This window comes from Diospyros lotus, chromosome 7 (assembly GCF_014633365.1).
Source record: "Diospyros lotus cultivar Yz01 chromosome 7, ASM1463336v1, whole genome shotgun sequence".
Classification (NCBI taxonomy): domain Eukaryota; kingdom Viridiplantae; phylum Streptophyta; class Magnoliopsida; order Ericales; family Ebenaceae; genus Diospyros; species Diospyros lotus.
Genome location: NC_068344.1, coordinates 18,269,560 through 18,292,483, shown reverse-complemented (window position 1 = coordinate 18,292,483; position 22,924 = coordinate 18,269,560). Strand labels below are relative to the sequence as shown.

The following is a 22,924-nucleotide window of genomic DNA, read 5'->3' as shown; positions in this document are numbered from 1 at the left end:
ATTTAGGGGTGGTCCCCTAAGACCATATCTGACCAATTACTTTTCCTTAGTACTTGTTATCTTTGGCGATGACGAAATGACTCAGAAATCCCTTTTTAAGCTTTTGAGGTCGGGGGAAAATACTTTGTCCCCATTCGCCTTTCGTTCCATTTTTCTTTTTGTGGGGGTTATCACAACGATATTCTGTAAGAGAAAATTTGCACATATAACAAAAAGAATATAATGAGATTTTATTTAGAAAATATGTGGCCTCAACATCTTTGGGGGTATCCCATTATTGATAAAACTTCCTCAAGTTCTGAATATTCCAAGTATTCTTTATAGGAATATTGTCCATGGTCTTGAGTTGGTATTCCCCAAGGTTGAGGGTCTCGGTAAGCCGATAGGGGCCTTCCCAAGTTGGTGACAATTTGTTGGAATCTCGAGGGTTGCTAACACTTGCTCGTCGAAGGACTAGATCGCCAGGTAGGAAACTTCGAGCTTTCACCCTCCGATTGTAGTACCTCTCAATCCGCTGATTGTAAGCTGCCTGGTGAACCCTTGCTTCATCTCGAAGCTCCTCTACTGTATCCAAGTTGTTCCTTAAGCCTTGTTCACTAGACTCCAGGTCAAAATGCTCTACTCTAAAAGTTGGTATCCCAATCTTTATCGGAATAAGGGCTTTTGAGTCGTAATATAAGATGAATGGGGTCTCCCCGGTGGACCCTCTCCTTGTGGTCCGATAAGACCAAAGGATGCTCGGTAACTCATCCACCCAGCTTCCATCTGCCTTGTCGACCCGGGCTTTCAATCCATGGAGCATAGTCCTATTGGCAATCTCAATTTGTCTGTTAGCCTATGGATGAGCTACAGAGGTGAAGTGCTGTTTGATCCCCAACTCTTGACACCATTCTTTGATTGTCTGATCTATAAATTGGGTCCCATTGTCTAAAACAATCACCCGTGAGATCCCAAATCGACAAACTATGTTCTTCCATAAAAATTGCTTCACTTTCCGCACAGTGATGGAGGCCAGCGACTCGGCTTGTATCCATTTGGTAAAGTAATCTATAGCAACGATCAAGTATTTAACCTGACCCATGGCAGGCGAGAACGAACCTAGAATATCAATCCCTCATTGGGCGAAGGGGTACGGCTGAACCAGGTGGGTGAGCATGGCACTGGGAACATTGATTAGGTTGGAGACCTGTTGGCACCTTTCGCATTTCTTGACCAGTTGCTCTGCATCAGACACCATAGTCGGCCAGTAATACCCTTGTCGAAGGGCCTTCTGATAAAGAGTCCGGGCTTCTATATGACTCCCACATATTCCCTCATGGACTTTCTTAAAATATAGTCAGTTTCACATGGCCTCACGCACTTCAAGAGTGGTTGAGTGAAAGATCTCTTATACAACTCCTCGCTAATTAGTATAAACTTCTGAGCCCTCATTTTCACCTCACGGGCCTTTAAGTCGTTCTCCGGTAGCTTTCTGTCTTTCAAATAACTGACGAAAGGATCGAACCAACTTGGTTCTAGGTCGAGACATAGCTGCTCCACGACCTCGTCAATGCTTCTCTAGGGTAGTGTCTCAATAAAAATCTATTGGGAATTGGTTGGGAAAAAGGCCGACGCGATTGGGGATAAGGTGTCTGCTTCCGCATTTTGGGATTGGGGCACATGTTCTATATTCACATATCTGAAACGACTCATCAATTCCTGAACAAAAACTAGATATTTGGATATGTGGTCCTCCCTGGCCTCATATTCTCCTTTCACCTGCTGAACCACCTGGTTGGAATCGGACTGTACATTCAGATGTCTCGCCCTAAGCTGTGCGGCGAGCCTCAAACCGGCTATAAGAGCCTTATACTCTGCCTCATTGTTGGACACTAGGAACTCAAAATGTAAAGCATATAGCTAAGACTGACCCTTGGGGCTCTTAATCACTAGCTTGGCTCCACCACCTCGGATGAGCTTAAGGGTCCCCCCCCCCGAGAAGAAACCCATCGTGAGCTGCTAACACCCAAACCGTCCCAGACCAGGGTTAAAACCACCCTCCCGAGAGTGGCCCCGTAGGGGGTCATCCCCTGAATCCCTCGCCGTCACAGGATCGTGTTGCCCAGTTAGAGGGACATGTCCAACGTTTGACGGAATTGCTCAACACCTTTTTGATCTAATAGTAGCCTCTAGAGGTGGGACAAGGGGAGCACTCCAACCACGATAGTCGGCACTAGGGGACCGCCACTCTAGTCATAGAGAATTCCAAGGTGGCGGATCCCTCCGCGCTGGGAAGGAGTCCTATCGGGATGAGAGACGGAGTAGACCCTCCAGGTGTGGCGAGTATGGGAGGCCGAGCTCAGAAGAGAAGGAGTCCTCTAGTCCCGATTATGCCCGGACCGGAGGGGCTCAGCAAGAAAAGAGTTTGCAGCATTTGGAGAGGGAGGTTACAGAGTTGAGATGGAGGGAGGAAGAGCCACATGACATTGTTTTCAATCAACCATTAAGTCGGGAGATCATGGCAATTATTCCATCTGAGTCCTTTCGCAATCTCCAAAGATAGCAAGTACTAAGGAAAAGTAATGGGTCAGAAATAGTGCTAGGGGACCACCCCTAAATAAAAAGGAAAGAAAGGCTAAGGGGGGCGGAAACGACCCCCAAAGAGGCCGACCTAAGGGGTCTCGGAGGAGACTCCTAAGGCCTTACCTCCATACTGAAGTTAACGAAGGCTAAAAATAATGGGACAGATTTGACCCCAAGGGACCACCCCTAATAAAAAGGAACCAAGTGGAATAGTATCCTTTGCCGTGTCAACATGAGAGTTGCGGTAGAGGTGCAAGAAATCAGATAACAGAGACCATACAGCTCGGACTATTACAGAAAAACATAGCTTAGAGGCACTTTATTTAACAAAGATCCAAAAGTCTAGTACAACTTAAGCTTACGACAAGAAGATACTTACGAACATAGAACTAACAACTATAGGCTTCTTCTTCTTTGGACTCCTCGGATTTAATGGCGGAGGCTTGGGAGGATGATGCTCGGCTGAGCTCTGCGATCACGTCCTCCATGGACCTGACAGGGGAAAAGTCGAAGTCAAGGCAGGCTTTTTGCACTTCCTCCCTACAGCGAAGGAAGTCTTTCTTCCAGACACCCTATAACTCCTGTCTGATAAACCCTTTCACCTCTGGGAGCTGGGTGGGGTCTACGTATCTCACTTCTAGCTCCCGGATGCGCTCTTGAGATGGCCTTAACTCTCCCTCCATCGTATGACGGCTAATCTCGACCCTATGGAGACGCGCCTCTAGCTCTGCTGCTCATTGATGTTGAGCCCTCAGATGCTCATCCCACTGCTTGATGGTCCTATGGCAGTCAGTAATGTCATTATCTAGCTCCAGCATTTTTCGATAGTTCCTCGCCATTCGCCTCTAGAGCTCGTTCTGAGTGACAATACTCTATATTCAAATAGCAAAAAATTAGAATATGGGGGCCGAAAGTTCTCCGTGTCAAAGGACCCAGAGACTAACCTAAACCAATCCCTGACAGTAGCAAGACTCCGAGGTCAGATCTGCGGCCCCTTCCATGTCCGCTTGAGTCGGTAAGCCCTGGATAAGTTGAGTTGCCACCTAAGCCTCACTACAGTGGTCTGACTCATGGACATTCTAGTTTGGCCGGTGTAGAGCCTAAGCGGGGATGGACACCTTCTCTTCCTGGATCATGTTAGAATGGTGCTCGGTGCCTTGAGAGTCCCCTGCCTTGGGTTGGGGCAAAGGCGCGGTAGAGGGGGACCCAGAGGCCTTCGATTTTTTGTGCCGAGGGGGGAGCCGAGAGTCTTTAGTATGCCTCTTGGCATTCTTTCGGGCCCGTTTGGCCTTTTCAGCGGCTTGTTTATCGGTCCCCCATAACTCCGTATTGTCAATCATCTAGACTAAAAAACATGACAAAATAAGATGAGTGTCAGGATAAGGAAGCAAACATAAATTAGAGACATGAAGTGGAACAAGAGGATTGAAAAAATCAACCTAAGGGAATGTCGGCTGTTGGGCATGGGTATCGACATACACCCCCGAGAAACATAGTTTGCTCATTAATTAATCTGGCGGTGCTGACGTGCTCCAAACCCATCAAAAGCTCAGTATCCCTCCTCTCTAATGGGGACATTTCATGTGAAAAACTTGTAAAAGGAGTCCGATGCTAGGTGGAGGGTACACCCATAGTAACGGAGGAGGAACCCATGAAGAAAAATTGATTTTTCCAACATTTCAAGGAAAACGGGGTATCTACGAGGAACTTACAATCAGGGTATGCCATGAAGGAATAGCAAAATTTGGACTTATCAACACATACAAGGCGAAATAGTTTTAAGAAGAGCTCAGCCTTAGGAACGATACCTCTTCCCTGACAACATATAACGAAGGCGACTAAGCTCTTACACCTATTAAGCACTAGTTGAGATGGACATAATCATACGAGATGAAAGATCTCAGCTAGGTTGTCTTCAAAAGGAAATCGGCACTCGGCTTCAAGAGAGGCTTCATAGATCGCTAAACTATCGAGAGGGGATTGATGGGCTCTAAGATTAGAGGGTGCAGCGTACCAAAAGCCCTTGATGGGAATATGATATTTTCGGACGAGTCCGGAGACCTCGTCCTCGGACAAGGTAGAATAAGCATGGGTTAGGTTATCAGGGAGACCGCTACGATCGAGCTCTAACTCTATGTCAATGTCATTATCAAAAGAGAATGCATCAGAATGGGGTCGGGAGATCCCAGCGTCTCCTATTTGCGTACCAGACTGGGAAGAGGAAGAGCTAGAAGAGTCCGAGCTATTCTCGTCCAAGTTGCTAAAGGAGGTCATGGGGATTGACTTACTTAAACAACGAGACATGGAGAAGAGAGACAATGTAAAACTATAGAAAATAAGAGAAATGAGGCAAAGGAGTACTGGCTGATCAGAAGAATTATAGAGACGAAAGGAAAATTCACGAGAGAACCCTTAGGAAGAAGCCGGTCCATCCCCTGTTGAACTTGAAGGCGCTGCCCAAAGTCTCTCGTACCCCGTGGGAAGCTTGCACGAAAAGACCACCCAAGAAAAACCAATTAGAGGCAGGGGTCAAGAGATCTCAAAAAAAAAAAAAAAAAATGTCGGCTGGACCCTCGTAGGCCGTGGCACTAAGCCGAGGCACACGGCCTCAGCCCCCGGCCTTCGCCAGCAAGGTCGAGACCACTGGTCTCGGCCACATAAGAAAAAAAAAAAAAAAAGGAGGGGTGATAAGCCTCTTACCTTTTACTCCACTCCAAAAATACCTTCACTCCAATAATATTTAGAAGAAGGGGACCATGTCCATCCCCTTTTATAGAGTTCTTTGAGAGCCATGAGAAGTGTGAGGGGATATTTAGTTGGGAAACGAGCCCAATAATTGAGATAATTAATCATATTTTTTGCAAAACTCTTTTTTGCAGGAGAGTATGAAAGCTTGAATGACTACTCCTTCAACTGCCCGAGCTCCTCACCTACACAGCTCAAGAAGTTTGGGGGGCAAGTGGTGATGAGATATTTCGCTAAGGCAAATTTACTCTATTACCCTCGGAGACTATCAGGCTGGTACTGCCACGTGTCTATCTCAGGAAGCACCACGTATTCTTCGGATCTCCATCCCAAATTTGATTTGAACGAGAGAGACCTGATTAACCGAGATTTTCTCCAACGTCCTCTTTCAGAGGTTATTTTATCTCTTTGGAGAGAGCTTTACGCCATCTATAAATGAAGATCAACTTGTACAAGTATGAGCATCTGACTACTGAGTGACTTTCCATTTTGGGTATTTTCTTCTACTGACTTGAGCGTCGGAGCCATCTCGGGGGATTAAAACCCCGCCTTTGCAGGTACTTAGTTCGAGACAGATTTCGGTGATCGATCCAGTATCATCAAATAGCAAACACAAAAATATATGAATTTTATGTTCCTAGTAAGATTTTGATAAATAACATTGTCATTACCAAGAACATAAGTGAAAAGTCATCCCAAGCAACATAATACAAAAATGAAAATGCTAGATGACTCCACAAAGTGTATTTCTCTTAAATTATCTAAACACGACGCTGCCTTAAGAATTTCTAGGTACTTTTGGGCTGAAGCATATTAAGCCTTAGTTCTTATATTTTTTTTTATCGGGATTTGGTAATTTTGATATTGAACTTAGAGTTAATGCCTGAGAGATATTGAATTCTAAGATAATTATTCTAGACTTATTTACACAATCAAGCATATACTCATCTTGATTCTCTAAGGCCTAAGAATCCAATGAGTGAGTAATAGAATTTTTATTTTTATAATAACAAAGAAAAGCCTATTATATACTCAACTTTAATTATAATTGAGTATTTTACGGATGCTTATAGATATTCTTCGACAAACACCAATTCTAAAATCTATAGTAACAAATATTACTCTTCATAACTTCTAGAAATTTAATTTTAAATTTAGCAAAGATATATCTTTTTAATAAAATTAATTATAATACCTCGAGAGTCCAATGTCAGATCTAAGAATGGATTTTGGAGAAACTAGTATATATATCGAGAATAGTAAGGAATGAAGTAATACTAACTGGATATCTTTTGGACTGAATATTGATAAATAACTTATGAGTTAAGCGTATTTGAATTAGGGTAGCTCAAGAATGGATGATCTCCTGGGAAGTTCGTGTAGATCTATTAGAGTAAGTTGATCCGGTCTTTCTTATCGCTTAATGTGAGATGTTACACTAATACTTAATAAACAAATAGAAATATAAGATGAGTTAAAATCAACATTAATGAGTAATAATAAATTAAATAAGCATAAATTAATTGAAATGTTGATGCAACATTTATAAATTAAATACATAATTTAAAGTGCAAGATCAATGAATTAAAAAATGAATGTATATAGATAACAATAAACTAAATGAGCATAAATTAAAAAAAAAAAAAAAAGCTGACACAATATAAATTGAAGCATTAGTTTCTAAAGACATAATTTAAAAATGAAGCTGAATTAGATAAGTATAATATAAATACTATACAAGCAAAATAAGAAACTTCCCTTTGAAAAAAATTTTATGATTTGAGAATATAATTATTTGATTTCTCATTTAATCATTTGAACAAAATATTCTTTGAAGAACTCTGAAAAACCTGATTTAAAATATATGCTAATGATATATATGATGAGATCACAGGTTTTAACAGAGTCAATTAGCACCCTTGATTCAAATTTGCTAAAGGTATTTTAAGCATTCACACCTTAGCAGATCATCTTGCTAGATGAAAGGGTGTTTTATTAAAACCATTTTCTAGCTCTGATCAAATCAACAGATCTGTTAGTATGATCATCCGCCAATGCTGCAAAGCACACAAAGGACTTACGGATACCCATTTGCTTGAGTCCTCAAGGGTTAGCATGATAGATAACAATTTAGAATAACTCTTTTGCAAACTCATGAGGCTGCGTTCTCTTTCTTTTTTAATTTTTAATTTTAAGTTTTGAATTCATTTTCATTTTTTTTGTTTTGGTAGTATATTTTTAAAAAATTAAAAACGCGTTCTATTTGTCATTTTGAAAAATTATTTTTCAAAACAAAAAAATAGAAAATGCGTTATCTTTGAAATTTTAAAAATATTTTTTAATGATATTTTATTCAATAAATTTGATTATTAAGTAAATTATAAATATTTAATATTAATATATTATTAAAAAATATATACATTTTAAAGTCAATGAATTTTATAATATTTTTTTTATTATAATAATAAAATATGAATAAATAAATAAATAACTAAATGTGTTTTGAGTTTAGAGTTTGTTTTGGATAAAAATACTCAAAATAATCTTTTGTTGTTTTGAGTTTTCTTTATATTTTTTTTTATTTTCAAAAATACATTTTTAAAAACAATAAAGAGAACGTATTTTCATTATTTTAGAAAATTAAAAACTAAAAATGACTTAAAAATAGTAAAGAGAACGCAGTCTAAATATTTTAGATCCACATAATGATTTTAAATAGATATCCAATGTGGTCTAAAACCTTTTTGTTTTTCAAAAATGATGAGAATAAGACATGATAAGATTTTTGCTGTGTCATGGTAGCTCTTTTCATCAAAAACTGATTTTCATGAATCAAGATAAAATATTCGATATGAAATCCATTTTGAAATAGATATTTTCATGAACAATGCAGACGATTTTAAAAATAGATACGATGTAATACGTTTTTAATGAAAAATGCAAATGGTTTTAAAATATATATGATGAAATGCAATTTTCAAAAACAGCATTCCCTATAGTTTATAACATTGAAACTTCATGAGTATTATCAATATTAGCATTAATTATGCACTTACTCATGATTGATAATAGATATAAAAATAGAGACTACTTGGCTCTTTTTCTTTATCATTTAAGCACACTTACTTTGAATGATGCTTCTCAGGAGAATTGCTTTTAATGCTGCAACTTCTTTTCACAAAAAAAGTTAGAACAGATAAACTATATGTAAATTTTTGATATATCAAAAATACTTAAAATTCATTTTTATAAATAGATATACAACAGATAGAAAGATGATTTTAGCAAAGCATTTTAAAATCACCCAATTCATATCAATGAAGCTTATATTTATACCAAATGATGCCATCAGAAAAAAAAAAAAAAAAGCATTACTGCAACATGTTAGCTTTCATAAAATAATGAAACCAAAATTTAGAGTATTTGCTCTGATATCAATTGAAATATTACTCAAGATGAGGTGAATTGAGTGTTTTGAAGGATAAATGAAAATAATTTGAAATATGATACAATAAAGTTATTTGATGATAATATTTTTTTTAAACTATAAACATTTGCAGTGGATAATATATATAATCATACATATACACCATATAGGGTTTTTTCATAAAAGATGTTTTGAGAAACTTTGATCATTTGATGTATATGAAAATATTTATATGTGGATGTATGCATTTAAGAAAGAGGTTTAAGAAACAATTTTGTATTAAAAGAAATCAGTTTGAAACACATGAAATAAGCATATGCATTGAGAATGGAATGTGCAAAATGACTTTTGTATATTCAATGAGGACTAATGTTTGAAAAACTTTTTATGTATGCCATGAAAGCTGAACCAAGAATGTATGATGATGGAAATATCATGTAAGTACATAGTATAGGATAAAAAATATGTTTTATCAACACCAAATGCAAGCTAGATTTAGTCATAGAATTTTATGCAAAGAGAGTGAAAAGCATTTAAAGTAAGGGTTAGTAAAACAATTATGAAGGTGCAAAAGAGTATGATTTTTAAGATGATTCTAACCAAGAAAACATTTTAATGATAGTTAAAAGAACAATTTGAACAATGCAATGAGGTGCAATTATGTATGAAAAACATATGCATAACAGATAAAGAATAATGCTATTAAAGACATAAATATGAAGAGCAAGCATCATGAACACAACATTTTTGAGGGGTTTAGCTAACATGCCTAGTCAACTACTTTAACTTATCACTAAGGATTTTGAAACCATCAATTATGTCATTTGGCTTTTAGGGCTCAGCTATAATCATATATAGTTTTTACAGATTCAACTATAAAATCTACTTTTAATGGACTAAGTAGGAATCCCAACTTTTACAAGCTAAATAGTAACTTCTACTTTTCATTGGCTAAGTAGGAACCTCAGCATTTACAGGCTAAAGAGTAACCTTTACAAGAGGTTTTTTTACACTAGGCTCAACCACAACCAAGACACTACCTTTCTAGGCACATGTATAACCTTTTACGAGTTTCACAAATTTTGTGAAAGAATTTCTTAAGAGAAAATATATGATGATACAACGATATCAAGTATTCTTTTGAACAAAAGAGCGTTACAAGAATGAATGAATAAAGCACTCAAATCTCTTAATCAAACCCAGTTCAAAGGATATACATGAAATTTGACTAGATAATTGCTTAGAGTGATAGAAGAATAAACTCAAGGATCACTCACTCAAGCATTTGTTATAGGCTCGATATAAGAATAAGGCTTGTAATGGTTAGGTTGTCTTTTTGTTACTTGAACAACAACCATCATATCTATCAATCGCAGCCATAGCATCAACATCGCGATCTTTGAAGCAATTGGCCTTTAATAAAAGCTTAAAACTTGAGATTTTGCTTTTGATACCTACACACACTCATAGCTTCTTTTGATTTGACCAATAACAATCAAATTTGTTAGTAACCATATGCATATTATATGGATAAGCATTAAACACAATATGTATAAACATTTTTATCATTCTTTTATAAGAGAACAATGTTAGACTTTTGAAAATAATTATATAAAGTTTTAATGGTCAAAATTGTTCTCTTTTTCATCTATGAGTAATTGCTATAAAATTCAAATTTAGATGCCAGTCACTTGACTAACTTTGAAGAATACTTGACTACTATAGAGTATACTCGATTGGATATCTCATGTAATCAATTATATATAACTCTCACTCGAGTATGGCCAAATCATTACTCGATTGACTTAGAAGCCACAAAGATTTTGCACTAAGCACCCAACTAACAAAAGTATATACTTAAGTACAAATAACTGATACTCGATTAATCTTAATTATAGAGACTTGACCATATTTCATCCAATCTTAATAGACTAAATCAAATAGATACTTGATTATGAAAATACGTTAGTTGATTGAGAGAAAGATATATTCGATTAAGAATATGCTCAGAATTTTGATACCAAAAAGATACTCGATTGAAAATAGTCATTGATTAATTTTAGAAATATAGAGTGCTTACATAAAATACTCGAATAAGAGACCTTAATAGTCAATTGAAAAGAGATTTTGCTAAAATACATAATTGACTGATTTGAATAACACATAAAGCATTACTCAATTAAAAATATGCTCAAATTTTAATAGTTATAAAGATACTCAATTTTTCAAAAAGCTAATTACTTGAGTGTGAAAGATCCATACTTGATTATACAAAGTGCCATACTTGATTATAGCTTTAAGAAATATAGCTTTAATAAGAACATACTCGAGTAGGTTTTTATAATACTCGATTATTTTGAGAAATAAACTGAGCAATACTCGATTGAAGCAAAAGTTAATTTTAGACTGAAAATAAGTGTAGAAGTTTTAAAATATTGTTTGAATATTTTGTTTTCAAAAGCTTTATAAATACATATATTTAGTTGAACAAAAGATTTTTATACTTGGCCGAAATTCAAACCTATTTTCTCAAAAAGCTTTTCATCATGCTTGATCAATATAAAAACATATTTTGCTGTTTTGAATAATATAAGAGTGTATGAGCCTGAAGTTCTTTAATTTAAGAAAAATATTTTCATAAGTTTCATACTCTTTGATAAACGCAAAACTATATTTAGCTATTTTGAAAGACATACATATATATAAAATATTTTAGAAATCATCAATAAACTAAATTTGCTAAAAATATATTTTTTAAAATTATTTTTTTCATAAATCAAAATACAAATTTCTCAACAATCTCTCCCTTTCAAATTTATGAGCCCATTTGATGATGACAAAATATTTTGACACGAAGGGTTTTAGAAAAATATATGAGGAGATACTATTAGAAAATATTATGTCATTTTAGATGACATAGATAAATACTTAGGTTTATTTAAGTTATTAGTTCCTAGTTTAATCCATGTTATTCTATCATATGTGTTTATGTATTAGGTTACATGGAGTTAACCCAAGGAAAACTCAGTTAGGCTTGATTCTTCTAGTTAACAAACAAGAAAAAGGGATATGTTACGATTTTATCAAACTATATTTTTTTCATACTATACTGTATTATTAAGGTTATTATGAACTATCATTTCTTCTTCGTTATTTAAAATCGAAATATTTTACTACATGTCATAAAATGTTTTCTTTGACTAGGCAAGGGGTAAAACATTTTCTTATAGATGTGATATTCTTATTGTAAAAATACTGTGCACCCAAGAGGAGGGTGAATTGAGTGTTATTGAAATTTTCTTGATTTTTAAAGAAGTTTGATATAAAATTATTCGGACTTTTTGTAATTGTGAACATGGATGTTTTAAGTGCAACTTTGATAGAAAATTATATGTAATATGCGTAACACAAATTCACAAATTCAAAGCAAGCAGAATGAATCCACCTTTGAAGATTTGAAAAATTGTTGCTATGAGTATTCAAACTAATGACAGATTTGATAAAAAATAATACTTGCTAAAAGTAAAACTTAAACTTATTTTTTAGTATGATTGTTGTGTGTTATATATTAAAAACTTATTTTCTTTTACCACTTCCAAAAACAAGCATAAAGCTATAGAATGTGAAATGTAAGTGCTGAAAAAAAAGAAAGAAAGCAAACAAAGCAACATATAAAAAATTTTATAGTCGTTCGGCTCAATTAGCCTTTTCTATTCCTTTGGCTCTTCACCAAGGAATTTAAAACATCCACTAAAGAATTAGCTTTTAAAATGGGATAAGTAATAACCATTTTCACAATGGCTTTTCAATAGGCTCAACCGCAACCACTGCTTTTTACAGGATTAGGCGTAACTTCGACATTTTCAAAGACTCAATTGCAATCACCGTCTTTTGTAGGATTAGGCGTAACCTCAACTTTTTAAGGTTCAAAAACAACCACTACCTTTTATAAGGATCAAGTATAAATTTATAGCTTACAAGAAGCAAAGAATAAAGAACACAAAAGAAGCTATTGTAATGAATGCCTCACAATCTAAAATAGCTTCTCACGAATAAAGAGATTTAAAGAAAATATGAAGATAAGGCATACTCTCTTTTTCTTTGTAACAAAATAGAAAATGAAGGCTTGAAGGATTTTGTGGGCTTAAGGCAAAAGTAGGAAGTATTCAATCAACAACATCATCTCATGTAGCACTTGGCATTTTATAGAAGATTTGAGGTTTAATTTGAATATCTATTATCTGCACATAATCAACAACTTCTTTGACTGATAACAATCAAATTTGTGATACAAAACAAGCATATGTGAAAGAAAGAAGGCATTTTTCACAACTTATAAGCATATTTTTCATTCCATTAAAAGAGATAGCTAACAAACCATATAGAATAATGAAATCAAGCTCAAAAGGTCAAAACTATTATTTTTTGATCTTTGTGTAGTGGCTAGATAATGGCTATATTTTTCAAATTAGTCACATAGATACCCTAAGTAAAAAACATTGATAATCGACTAATTTTAGCGCATACTCGAGTTGTCAAAACAAGTAATCAATTCTGCATAAGCTTTACTTGATTGGGCAAATACACAATCAATTATGTTTTAGAGTGCAAAGAACCACTCTCTGTCCTTACTAATTCACTCGACTAAGTAAATCTACATACTCAATTGATTGAATAACACTAATTGAACACCTATTAGCTTTCAATCAATTTCAGGTACGCTATAGAAAGAGTCTCGATTGATTAGTTTTCGGTATTCGATTTTTCATGTTATAACTCAAGTATATTAATCCTAAGAGTCAATTTAATAAATAGATGTAGAAAACTGCTTTCTGTTTTGATCTACGTATTCAACTAGTGATCTAACTACTAGATTGCTAACTTACTTCAAAGATTTGAAATCCTACAACAATTCTATCACTCGATTGAATAAAGTTTTAAGTCAATTTGAAATTTATGTATTAAAGCTTAATATTTTAGCACATTTTCTTCACTCAATTGATGAATAGTTCATTCGATTATTGATGCAAGTATACAAGTTTGATATTTTAGCATTTTAAATTTAATCGATTGGTGAATATACTTCACTCAATTTTTATCCAAAAACTCGAAAGTACTTTGAGCACTTGATTGGATGATTACTATCACAACCTAGGCAACCACCTTCTAAAGGTTGCTGCATAGCCCAGACTGATATATCCAAGATCTCCCTTCTGGCAGACCGATGTGGGATTCAGTACGCTACAGTAACACAAACCCCATCCCCCTCCCGGGATGTATAGTGTCCCCATTGCATGGCCCCTACCATTGTTGGACCAACGGGTTGGCTCTGATACCACACTGTCACAGTCTAAGCAACCACCTTTAGAAGGTTGCTGCCTAACCCAAACTAATATTCCCAAGATCTCCCTTCCAGCGAATCAATATGGGATTCTACATGCTAAAGTAAAACACACCCCATCCCCTTCCCAAGATTTGCAGTGTCCATACTACACAACCCCCACCATCGTCAGACTAGCAGGTCGACTCTAATACTATATTGTCATAGCCTAGACAACCACCTCGAAAGGTTGCTACCTAGCCCAGACTAATATACCTACAATCTATTTCTTGGCGGACTGATGTGGGATTCGGTACGCTACAGTAACACACGCCTTTATCCCTTTCTTGGGATGTGCATTGTCCCTACTACACGACCCCTACCATCGTCGGACAAAAGGGTCAGCTCTGATACCATACTGTCACAACCTAGGCAACCATTTTCTAAATGTTGCTACCTAGCCCAAACTAATATACCTAGGATCTCCTCCTTGGCGGACCGATGTGGGATTTGGCATGCTACAGTAACACATGTTCCATCGTTGCCTAGGTTGTGACAATTACCATGCCTGTTTGATTATCAAGCCAATATTTGATTTAACCTTACCAATCTTATTTTAATACTTTGATTATGTAAACTCAAATATGTTCTACTCAATACCTATCATGAGTTTACTCAAGTGGTAGTGTGAAAGATGATTAAATTAGTCTTCTACACTTCATTTACTTGAATACTCATAAAGTGACTACTCGAGTAGTTATGAATTCTAGGTTCACTTGAATCATGCATAAGGGCTCACTCGAATATTTGATATAATTGATATATAATTAAATTTTTGCATTAGTACTTTATCAACATCATCATCATCAAAACACGGTATAGAGTTTCAAGAAAAAGCTAGTCAATCAAAATCATGCATAAGTCAAATAATTTACTTATTACTTGACTTGAAGCATAGCATATATGATTTCTATTCTTTGGACTCTCTAATACATCATACAACACATCATATTTCACATAATACAATTACCTAAATAATTGTTCATTCATATTTACCTTATCAAATACACATATATGAAACACACATAAGTCAAATAACTTGCTATTTGATTGAGACTAATCATAAAGAACTTTTCTTGATTGCAAATGCATTAAGCACAATATATGTTACTTAAATAGAAACTTTCCTTTTTCTAAACTTTCCTTTTTCTAACATAAGAATGCAACAAACTGAGTGATATGAATTTTTTTATTCATCTTTACTCAAACAAAAGCACACATAAATTGGATAGCTTATCTGTTACTAAATTGAAACAGAGCATAAATTTTATTTCTATTCTATACGTTCTAAGTTATTCTATTTGATTTAGCAATATTTGGCTACTTAGAGAAATACTTGAATGACTTTACTTTTCAAGCAACAAACATCCCGGCGTCAAGTTCTTCAAGTGTTCTTTCTTAAAATTTTCAAAACATTGAGAACCTTAGGAATTTGATACTAATTATCACATAAACAAATTACGCTTTATGGATAAAAGCTCGAAGCTCAAGAATCAATACTTGAGTGTTTAATCATTTACTTAAGAACTTGATGCTTCTTATTAGACATCAAGAACACTTATATGAAGTAGGTTGCTCTTTAAATTTAGAGTAATACTGCCACATATGTGATATATTTAGAATATCATGAACTCTACATAGCACTCATGCATTATGAATATTTAGAATATCTTTTGAAATCCTAGAACAACCTCTTTATAAATAAAGCAAGCACATTAACTGATAAGACATAAAATAAACTTAATCACAAATATATAAAACATATTAACATTATCAATGCAACCTTAACCTTTTCTCAAGGAATATGAGAATTTAACATATTAGAACATTAAAGTTTTGGCATAAAAGAGTCATCATCAAAACATCCTAACAACAAACTCAACACTTATATCATATTTTGTTATTCTATTATTGACTATCTAATGATTGTTAACACCTACATGTATGTTTAAGATTCTTGCTTTCTACTGTTACATGGAATATTATGTTATTTATGCATTGTTTTTATATATGTGGGAATATATGTTAGAACCTCAGTTGCATGAAAAAGTTTGTGGGTCATAGTACAATATGCTAATTCAATGCTTGATGGCTTAAACTATGATAGGGTGTGACAAGAGCGTGCCCCCATCATGAGATAGTAGTTGTATTGTCACTTAACACTTTATGCTTCTTTTTTCTTTGATTCTTATATGGTAGACTCTTGGTTCTACTTCTATTTCTCATGTATTTTTAGGGGATATGCACACCACAATTTTTAGGAGGTTCGAAAAAACACGATCTATATATGTCCTTTCTCTTCAAGTTTTTACCTTGAAGTGCTTCACTTAAAAATGAAACCTCTAGCCTTTTTGCAAGAGCTAGAAAATTGACTCAACAAAGACTAGCTTCTTGTAAGGAGCTTGGAACCTTTACAATCCCTTGGCACAACATGATCTCTAGCCTACAACTAGCATACAGTCCAACTAATGGAGAGTAAATACAAGATAACATTTATGACCTACAAAGCAATTATGTCAATAAATAAAAGAAAACAAGTGAGAAAGAATGAGATTCAACACATTCGATGCTCTAGCACTTCTAAGGGATCACTTCTCCTTTTTAGATATATGAGAATTCGTGTCATTAGGTTTTAATGCATATCTTATTGCTTGTTTCAAAGGTGTCATGACCTAAATCTAGGCTATGATCGACACCACCCTTTAATAAAACTATGGGGACCACTAAATTGTAGTCTATCTCAATATAGATAATTTATTTCAATACCAATGTGAATACAATTAAATCAATAAACCCATAATATGGCATGAATAATAAGAACATAATATTATTAATAAATTCAGATCTCGTTTCACATTAACAATGTCAGTCAATATGGTCGTCCCTATATATATGAATCATTATTTTCAATTAACAAATGATCAATATCGCCTACAGTTAATACACTATCTAAAGTCTGTAATTGGTGATGAACCAGGAGCATGCCTGAACTACAATATGGTAATCAATTCAATATTGCAATCAGTCCAATAAGGATGTGTCTGACAGCAATTAGTAGATGATAATTCCCAAATGTGTTGCCTAACACAGGTGGGTTAGCAACCCTCTAATTGAGGTAGTACATGGTGCAGAAGCAGCTAACATCTACTATTAATTGTCAGCAGGGAGTTCTGACATATTTTTTTGATAAAATACATATTTTAGTTCTTATTTTTATAATTTTTTATTATTTCAAACACATTTCTAAATTTATAATTTCAAATCAATTGTATCCCTATACTTTTTGTTATTTCAATTACACTCTTAACTTCATTATTCTAAACTAATTTATCAAATTATGCAATTGACTCGAAATTACATAGTTTAGGAGTGTGATTGGAACAACAAAAAATTTAGGGGTATAATTGACTCAAAATTGCATAATTTACAAGTATCTTTGAAACAACAAAAATTTTGAGTGTGTAAATAAAAAAAGTGTGCAAATACATAGGCTAAAATATGTATATAGCCAATATTTTTTTGACATAAGTTACAATAAATACAAACGTTCCATTGTCAAGTAGTTATTCAACATGCATGCTACACTAATTTCATTTCAATCTCTTCCCAACACAACTGTAGAGAAATGTTTCATGAACTAATAACAATAACAATCCCTCATGGTCAATAAAAATAACAGTTTTTAGAAGCTATGTTGTAACAAATCTTCTGGATTCTTTCTGATGATGCGGAGGCCGATCACCTTTCTCTGCCTCAAACCAGGTACCTGCAATGGAGTCGGGGTCTTGCTCCCCCGAGATCACTCCAATGTTCAAGTCAGATTACCAGATTGATATAAGCTCAAAGTATGCAGTTTCAAACATAGAGAAAAAAAAGATTGGATCCCTTACCCGTTACTGGTCCTCCCCCATTTTATCCTCCTGCCAAGGTAAGGATTCTTTTTCTAATTGCCGGGATCCCTATCCCATTCTTCATGGAGCTGGGATCTTACCGATATGGATTCCATTATTGTTTTCGATGAGTTCGGGGTAGTTCCTATCTCCATGATTCTCGGTGTGGTGGTTGATCCTGAGGAATCCGAAGAATCTTTGTCGAGTAAACGGCTATCCGAGGTGGTGAGGCACATCTACCACGTGTAGTCTCTAGGCTTAAGTTGGGTGATGTCAGGGGAGTGGCTCATTTGTGGGCACGTGTCACTACTGCCAATGGCTATATTCTCGGGGTATTAGAGTAATTATGGACCAGAGGGTATTTTCCTTTATCACTTGTCTCCCCACTCCTCGAGCCCCTTAGCTTGAATGGCTCAAGGAGTGTTAAAGTCTCCGAAGTTTCGTGCTCTTTTTACCCCTTGGGTTGAGATCCGTAGAGTCCGAAGAGCTAGGGTGTTCCTTCTTCTTGCTCGTGCTTGTAGAGCGTGGTTACTGATTTGTTCCGATGCCAATATCCATTCCCCAGGCGCTGTCCAAACCTTTTCATCTCTTGAGCCGTGCAATTTTTGAGTAATTAATACTCATCATTACCTACCCTTTGCTTTTCCCCCAGCGGGGCCTTAATAGGCGAGTTTTATTGTTCTATTTTCTTATTTTCCCGATCTTTTTTCTGCTTAGCTAGTTGTCGTGTTAGCAAGTACTTCTTCCTTCTACATCTTCCTTGCCTTCTCTTCAACTTTCTGCGATGGTGATTATTGGATCCAGAAGGCTTAACTCGACTAGTGTGGAGTTTGTTAAATGGGAGAACCATCCTGCTTCTTCCATTCGCTGCTAATGGATGAGTGAAATAGAGTGTCAACAGTTCTGGGAGAAATACCAGATTCTTGAAAAGTGGGAGGTCGAGTTCAACACCAATCTACGAGCACGTCATCTTATTACCGGCCGTCTCTGTCTTGATAAATGTGCCTTTGACAGGGGCTTTCGCCTGCCCCCTGAGGGAGGGTCATGTCGCTTCTCCAACATCTCACCATCGTTCCAACCCAGCTATCCCCTTTCGGGTGGAAGTACCTAATGGGCTTCATTATTATCTATAGTTTTGGTAAAATAGAGCCTTCGGGGGATCTTTTCGACTACTTTTTTACCTCCAACTGCGATCCGGGGGGCTGGATTTCTATCTTACCCAAAATTGTGAAGGATGGCTACCTCATCGAGTCAAATGAGCGTCTTGAACTTGAAATCAGGGCCTCGATAGTCATGCAATCCAGGGCGTCCAAAGACTCAGACGACTGGAATGAGCATTTTGTCTTCGTCCGCCCTGACTATTCGGTTTCACATAAGAGATTTGGTCTGTGTGCAATGGGTGGACTCTAGACACCAAACACAAAAGTCCGAACGTCGAGGATATTAAAGAACTAGCCGGTAGGATCATGGGTATCGGCCGAAACTGGGAGGAAGGATAGCTTTCCAATCCAACGCTTACCCAGGTGGGCCTAGATGGCAAGACCTGTAAGTGTTAGCCCTTCTCTTTCTTCCACATTTCCTCATTCTTTCCGGATATTGATCTTTATTATTTTTCTTTCGCAGTTGAGAATCTCTGGGAGATAACTTATTCTCCTATCATTGAGGGGATGGTCTTAGATTTCCCTAAGAGCAAAGGTCTTTCGGTCCTTGTCAAAACTAAGAAAGCCTTTGAGAAGGCTTCTAAGCCTTCTCAAAGCAAAGGGCTCTCAGTGCCGCCTGAGAGAGCTCTGAAGAACGCTAGGAATAAAGGACCCTCTGCCCCTTCCAGATCCAAGAAAACAGCAGAGAGGGATCTTCAGACCTTCCAAGAGGGCCCCAAGGACGACGCTGAGGCTTGCCTGAAGATCCCTTCTGTGGGATCTTGAGTCCCGAGGAACAAAAGAGACTCGCAACCTACTCAACAACTAGCTGCAACAGTGCTTGCCCCCTCACAAGACTCATCCGAGGGTGATAATGAGACCATCGCCAAGGCACTTGAAGTGGCTAGGGCGGAGGCTCAGGGAGGTCGGCCACCTGCAAGTATGAAGTCAACTATAACGCCTCCCAGCATTCCTATCCCTTCTGTCTTTAAGCGGATATTAACGTCTCTAGCACTAAAGAGGCGCCCAGGGTTAACAGGGGAAGCTTCATTGGAAGAGGGTTTTGCGCTGTTCACGAAGGAGATATTGACCCAAAGGACGAAGCTCTGACGCTTACGCTGCGGAGTTAGAAGGAGTCCTTCGAGGTGGATTCGAACACATGAAGAAACTCACAAAGGAGCACTTCCTAAACCTAGATGTGGACTTCATCCCCTTTGATGTCTCGGCAGCTTTATCTTCCTTAGAATAGATGCCTTTGTACTCAAACTTGATATTTCAATAAAATTTTCTTACTTGCTCATTTTACCTTTTTCATTTGAACGTTACCTGCCTTAGTTAATTAACTAAGACCGTAATTCTAAAATTCGAAGGTTGAATCTAAACCTTTTTACACTTTAAAAGATTTCCCTTGCTCTTTATTAGGGACAAAAATCTCTTGGGGATCAGATCTGATCCTTTGCTTTTTGGAGGGTTCGGGGCCACCCGAGGATCACATCTAATCCTTTCTTTTTATCGAGGGTGATCCTTTTCTTTTTGGAGGGTTCGGGGCCCCCCAAGGATCACATCTGATCCTTTCTTTTTGTCGAGGGTTCGGGGCCCCCCGAGGATCACATATGATCCTTTCTTTTTTTTTTCGAGGGTTTGAGGCCCCCCAGGATCACATCTGATCCTTTCTTTTTTGTTGAGGGGTTGGGCCCCCCCGAGGTTAACCATATTTTTGGTCAGGGGTGGTCCCTTGGAATCTTTTGCGGTGAGGAGCTTTAACTGATGGGAGAGAAAAATAAATTTATTTCAGAAATCATAGTTAATAAAGAATATTACTGATAAAATTTCCTCAATTTTGCACATTCCAAGTGTTTTTAATGGGTACACCCTAAGCGGTCTGGAGTTTGTAAGCGCCAAGGTTGAGGGCTTCTACTACTTTGAAGGGACCTTCCTAGTTCGGCATTAATTTGTGTTCTTCTCGGGCACCTTGAACATCTGCTCGCCATAATATCCAATCTTCAGGAAGGAAACTCCGGGCTCTTATCCTTTAGTTGTAGAATCTTTCAATACGCTGATTGCAGGCAGCCTGTCGAATCTTCACCTGATCACGAAGTTCATCAAGGTGATCTAAGTTCTCTTAGATTCTGCTCATTAGTCTCCGTGTTAAAGAGTTCAACTCTAAGGGTTGGCACACCTATCTCGACTGGGATTAAAGCTTCCAAACCATAATATAGGCTAAACGAAGTCTCACCCGTAGACACCTTCTTTGTGGTTCGATAAGACCATAAAATGCTCGGCAACTCCTCCACCTAGCTTTTGTCCGCCCTATCTAAATGAGCCTTTAAACCATGCGACAAAGTTTAGTTAGCAAGTTCGATTTGGCCATTAGCCTGCAGATGAGCCACCGATGTAAAATGCTGCCTTATTCCCAACTCTTGGCACCATTCTTGCATAGATTGGTCAGTGAACTGAGTGCCGTTATCGAAAATTAGAACCCGAGGAATCCCGAAGCAACATACCACATTCCTTCCATAGAAATTACTTTACTCGTCGAGCAGTAATGGAGGCTACCGGTTCTGTTTGAACCCACTTCGTGAAATAATCTATGGCAGCAATAATATATTTAACCTAGTCCGCTGCTGGGGGAAAGAGACCCAAGATGTCAATGCCCCATTGAGCAAAAGGGCAAGTTATAGCAAGATGGGTTAAAGCGACAGTTGGTACGTGAACTAGGTTGGAGGTTCATTGGCATCTATCACAGGTCCTAACCAGGTGCTCCGAGTCTTTCACCATCGCCGACCAATAATACCTTTGTTGAACATCTTTTTGGCTAAAGGTCCGGGCCCCAATGTGGCTTCCACATATGCCTTCATGGACTTCCCTTAGGATATAGTCTGCTTCAAAGGGTTGGATACACTTGAGCAATGGCTGCAAGAATGACCTCTTATAAAGTTCCACATTGACTAGTAAAAAGCTTTGGGCCTTCCTCCTGACTTCTGGAGCTTCCAACTCATCATCGGGAAGTTTTCCCTCCTTTAAGTATAATAGCAAAGGATCCACCCAACTAGGCTCGTCCTCAAGGCATAGTTGCTTGGCAGACTCTTCGATGCTCTTCTGTGGTAGAGACTCAATTCGGATCTCCTGAGAGCTCATCGGGAAGGAAGACGAGGTGATTCGGGACGAGAGATTCGCTTTTACATTCCTGGCCCGAGGAACATACTCCACCTTCACTGATCGAAAGCATGCCATGAGCTCCTTGACCATAGCCATGTATTTTTCCATATGACCTTCCTGAGCTTCATACTCTCAATTCATGTGCTGCACAACTAGATTGGAGTTCGAGCTCACTTCAATTCGTTGGGATCCTAACTGCTCAGCCAGCCTCAATTCGGCTAACAAGGCCTCATATTTAGCTTTGTTATTAAACGCTCAAAACTTGAAGTGCAAGGCATAAGTCCAGGTCTGACCATTGGGGTTTCTGATCATCAGCCCTGCTCTTCCCTCGCCCGAGGTTGAGCTTCCATCCACAGCCAGCGCTAATAGTCTTTGGTCCTGTTCTGAAGCCTCCTAGAACCCAATCCCTTCAGCGATGAAATTTGCCAATGCTTGGGCTTTAATAGCCGGTCGAGGTCTGTACTCTATATCAAAAGTTGTAAGCTCCATGACCTATTTCAACACCCTTTCGGGGAGCTCCGGCTTGCTAAGCATTTGCCTCAATGGTTGGTTTGTAAGCACAATAATGGTATGAGCTTGAAAATAGTGCCAAAGTTTCCTTGCCGAGATCACCAAGGCAAGG

The 22,924-nt window shown here is 37.1% G+C and overlaps 1 protein-coding gene across 1 annotated transcript; it reads right to left on the bottom strand.

The window, feature by feature from the left end:
- Positions 1–21,870: 21,870 nt before the first annotated feature.
- On the bottom strand, positions 21,871–22,398 carry LOC127805584 (uncharacterized). The gene has a single exon (XM_052342338.1). The coding sequence runs from the start codon at positions 22,396–22,398 to the stop codon at positions 21,871–21,873; it is 528 nt and encodes a 175-aa protein (XP_052198298.1).
- Positions 22,399–22,924: the final 526 nt, after the last annotated feature.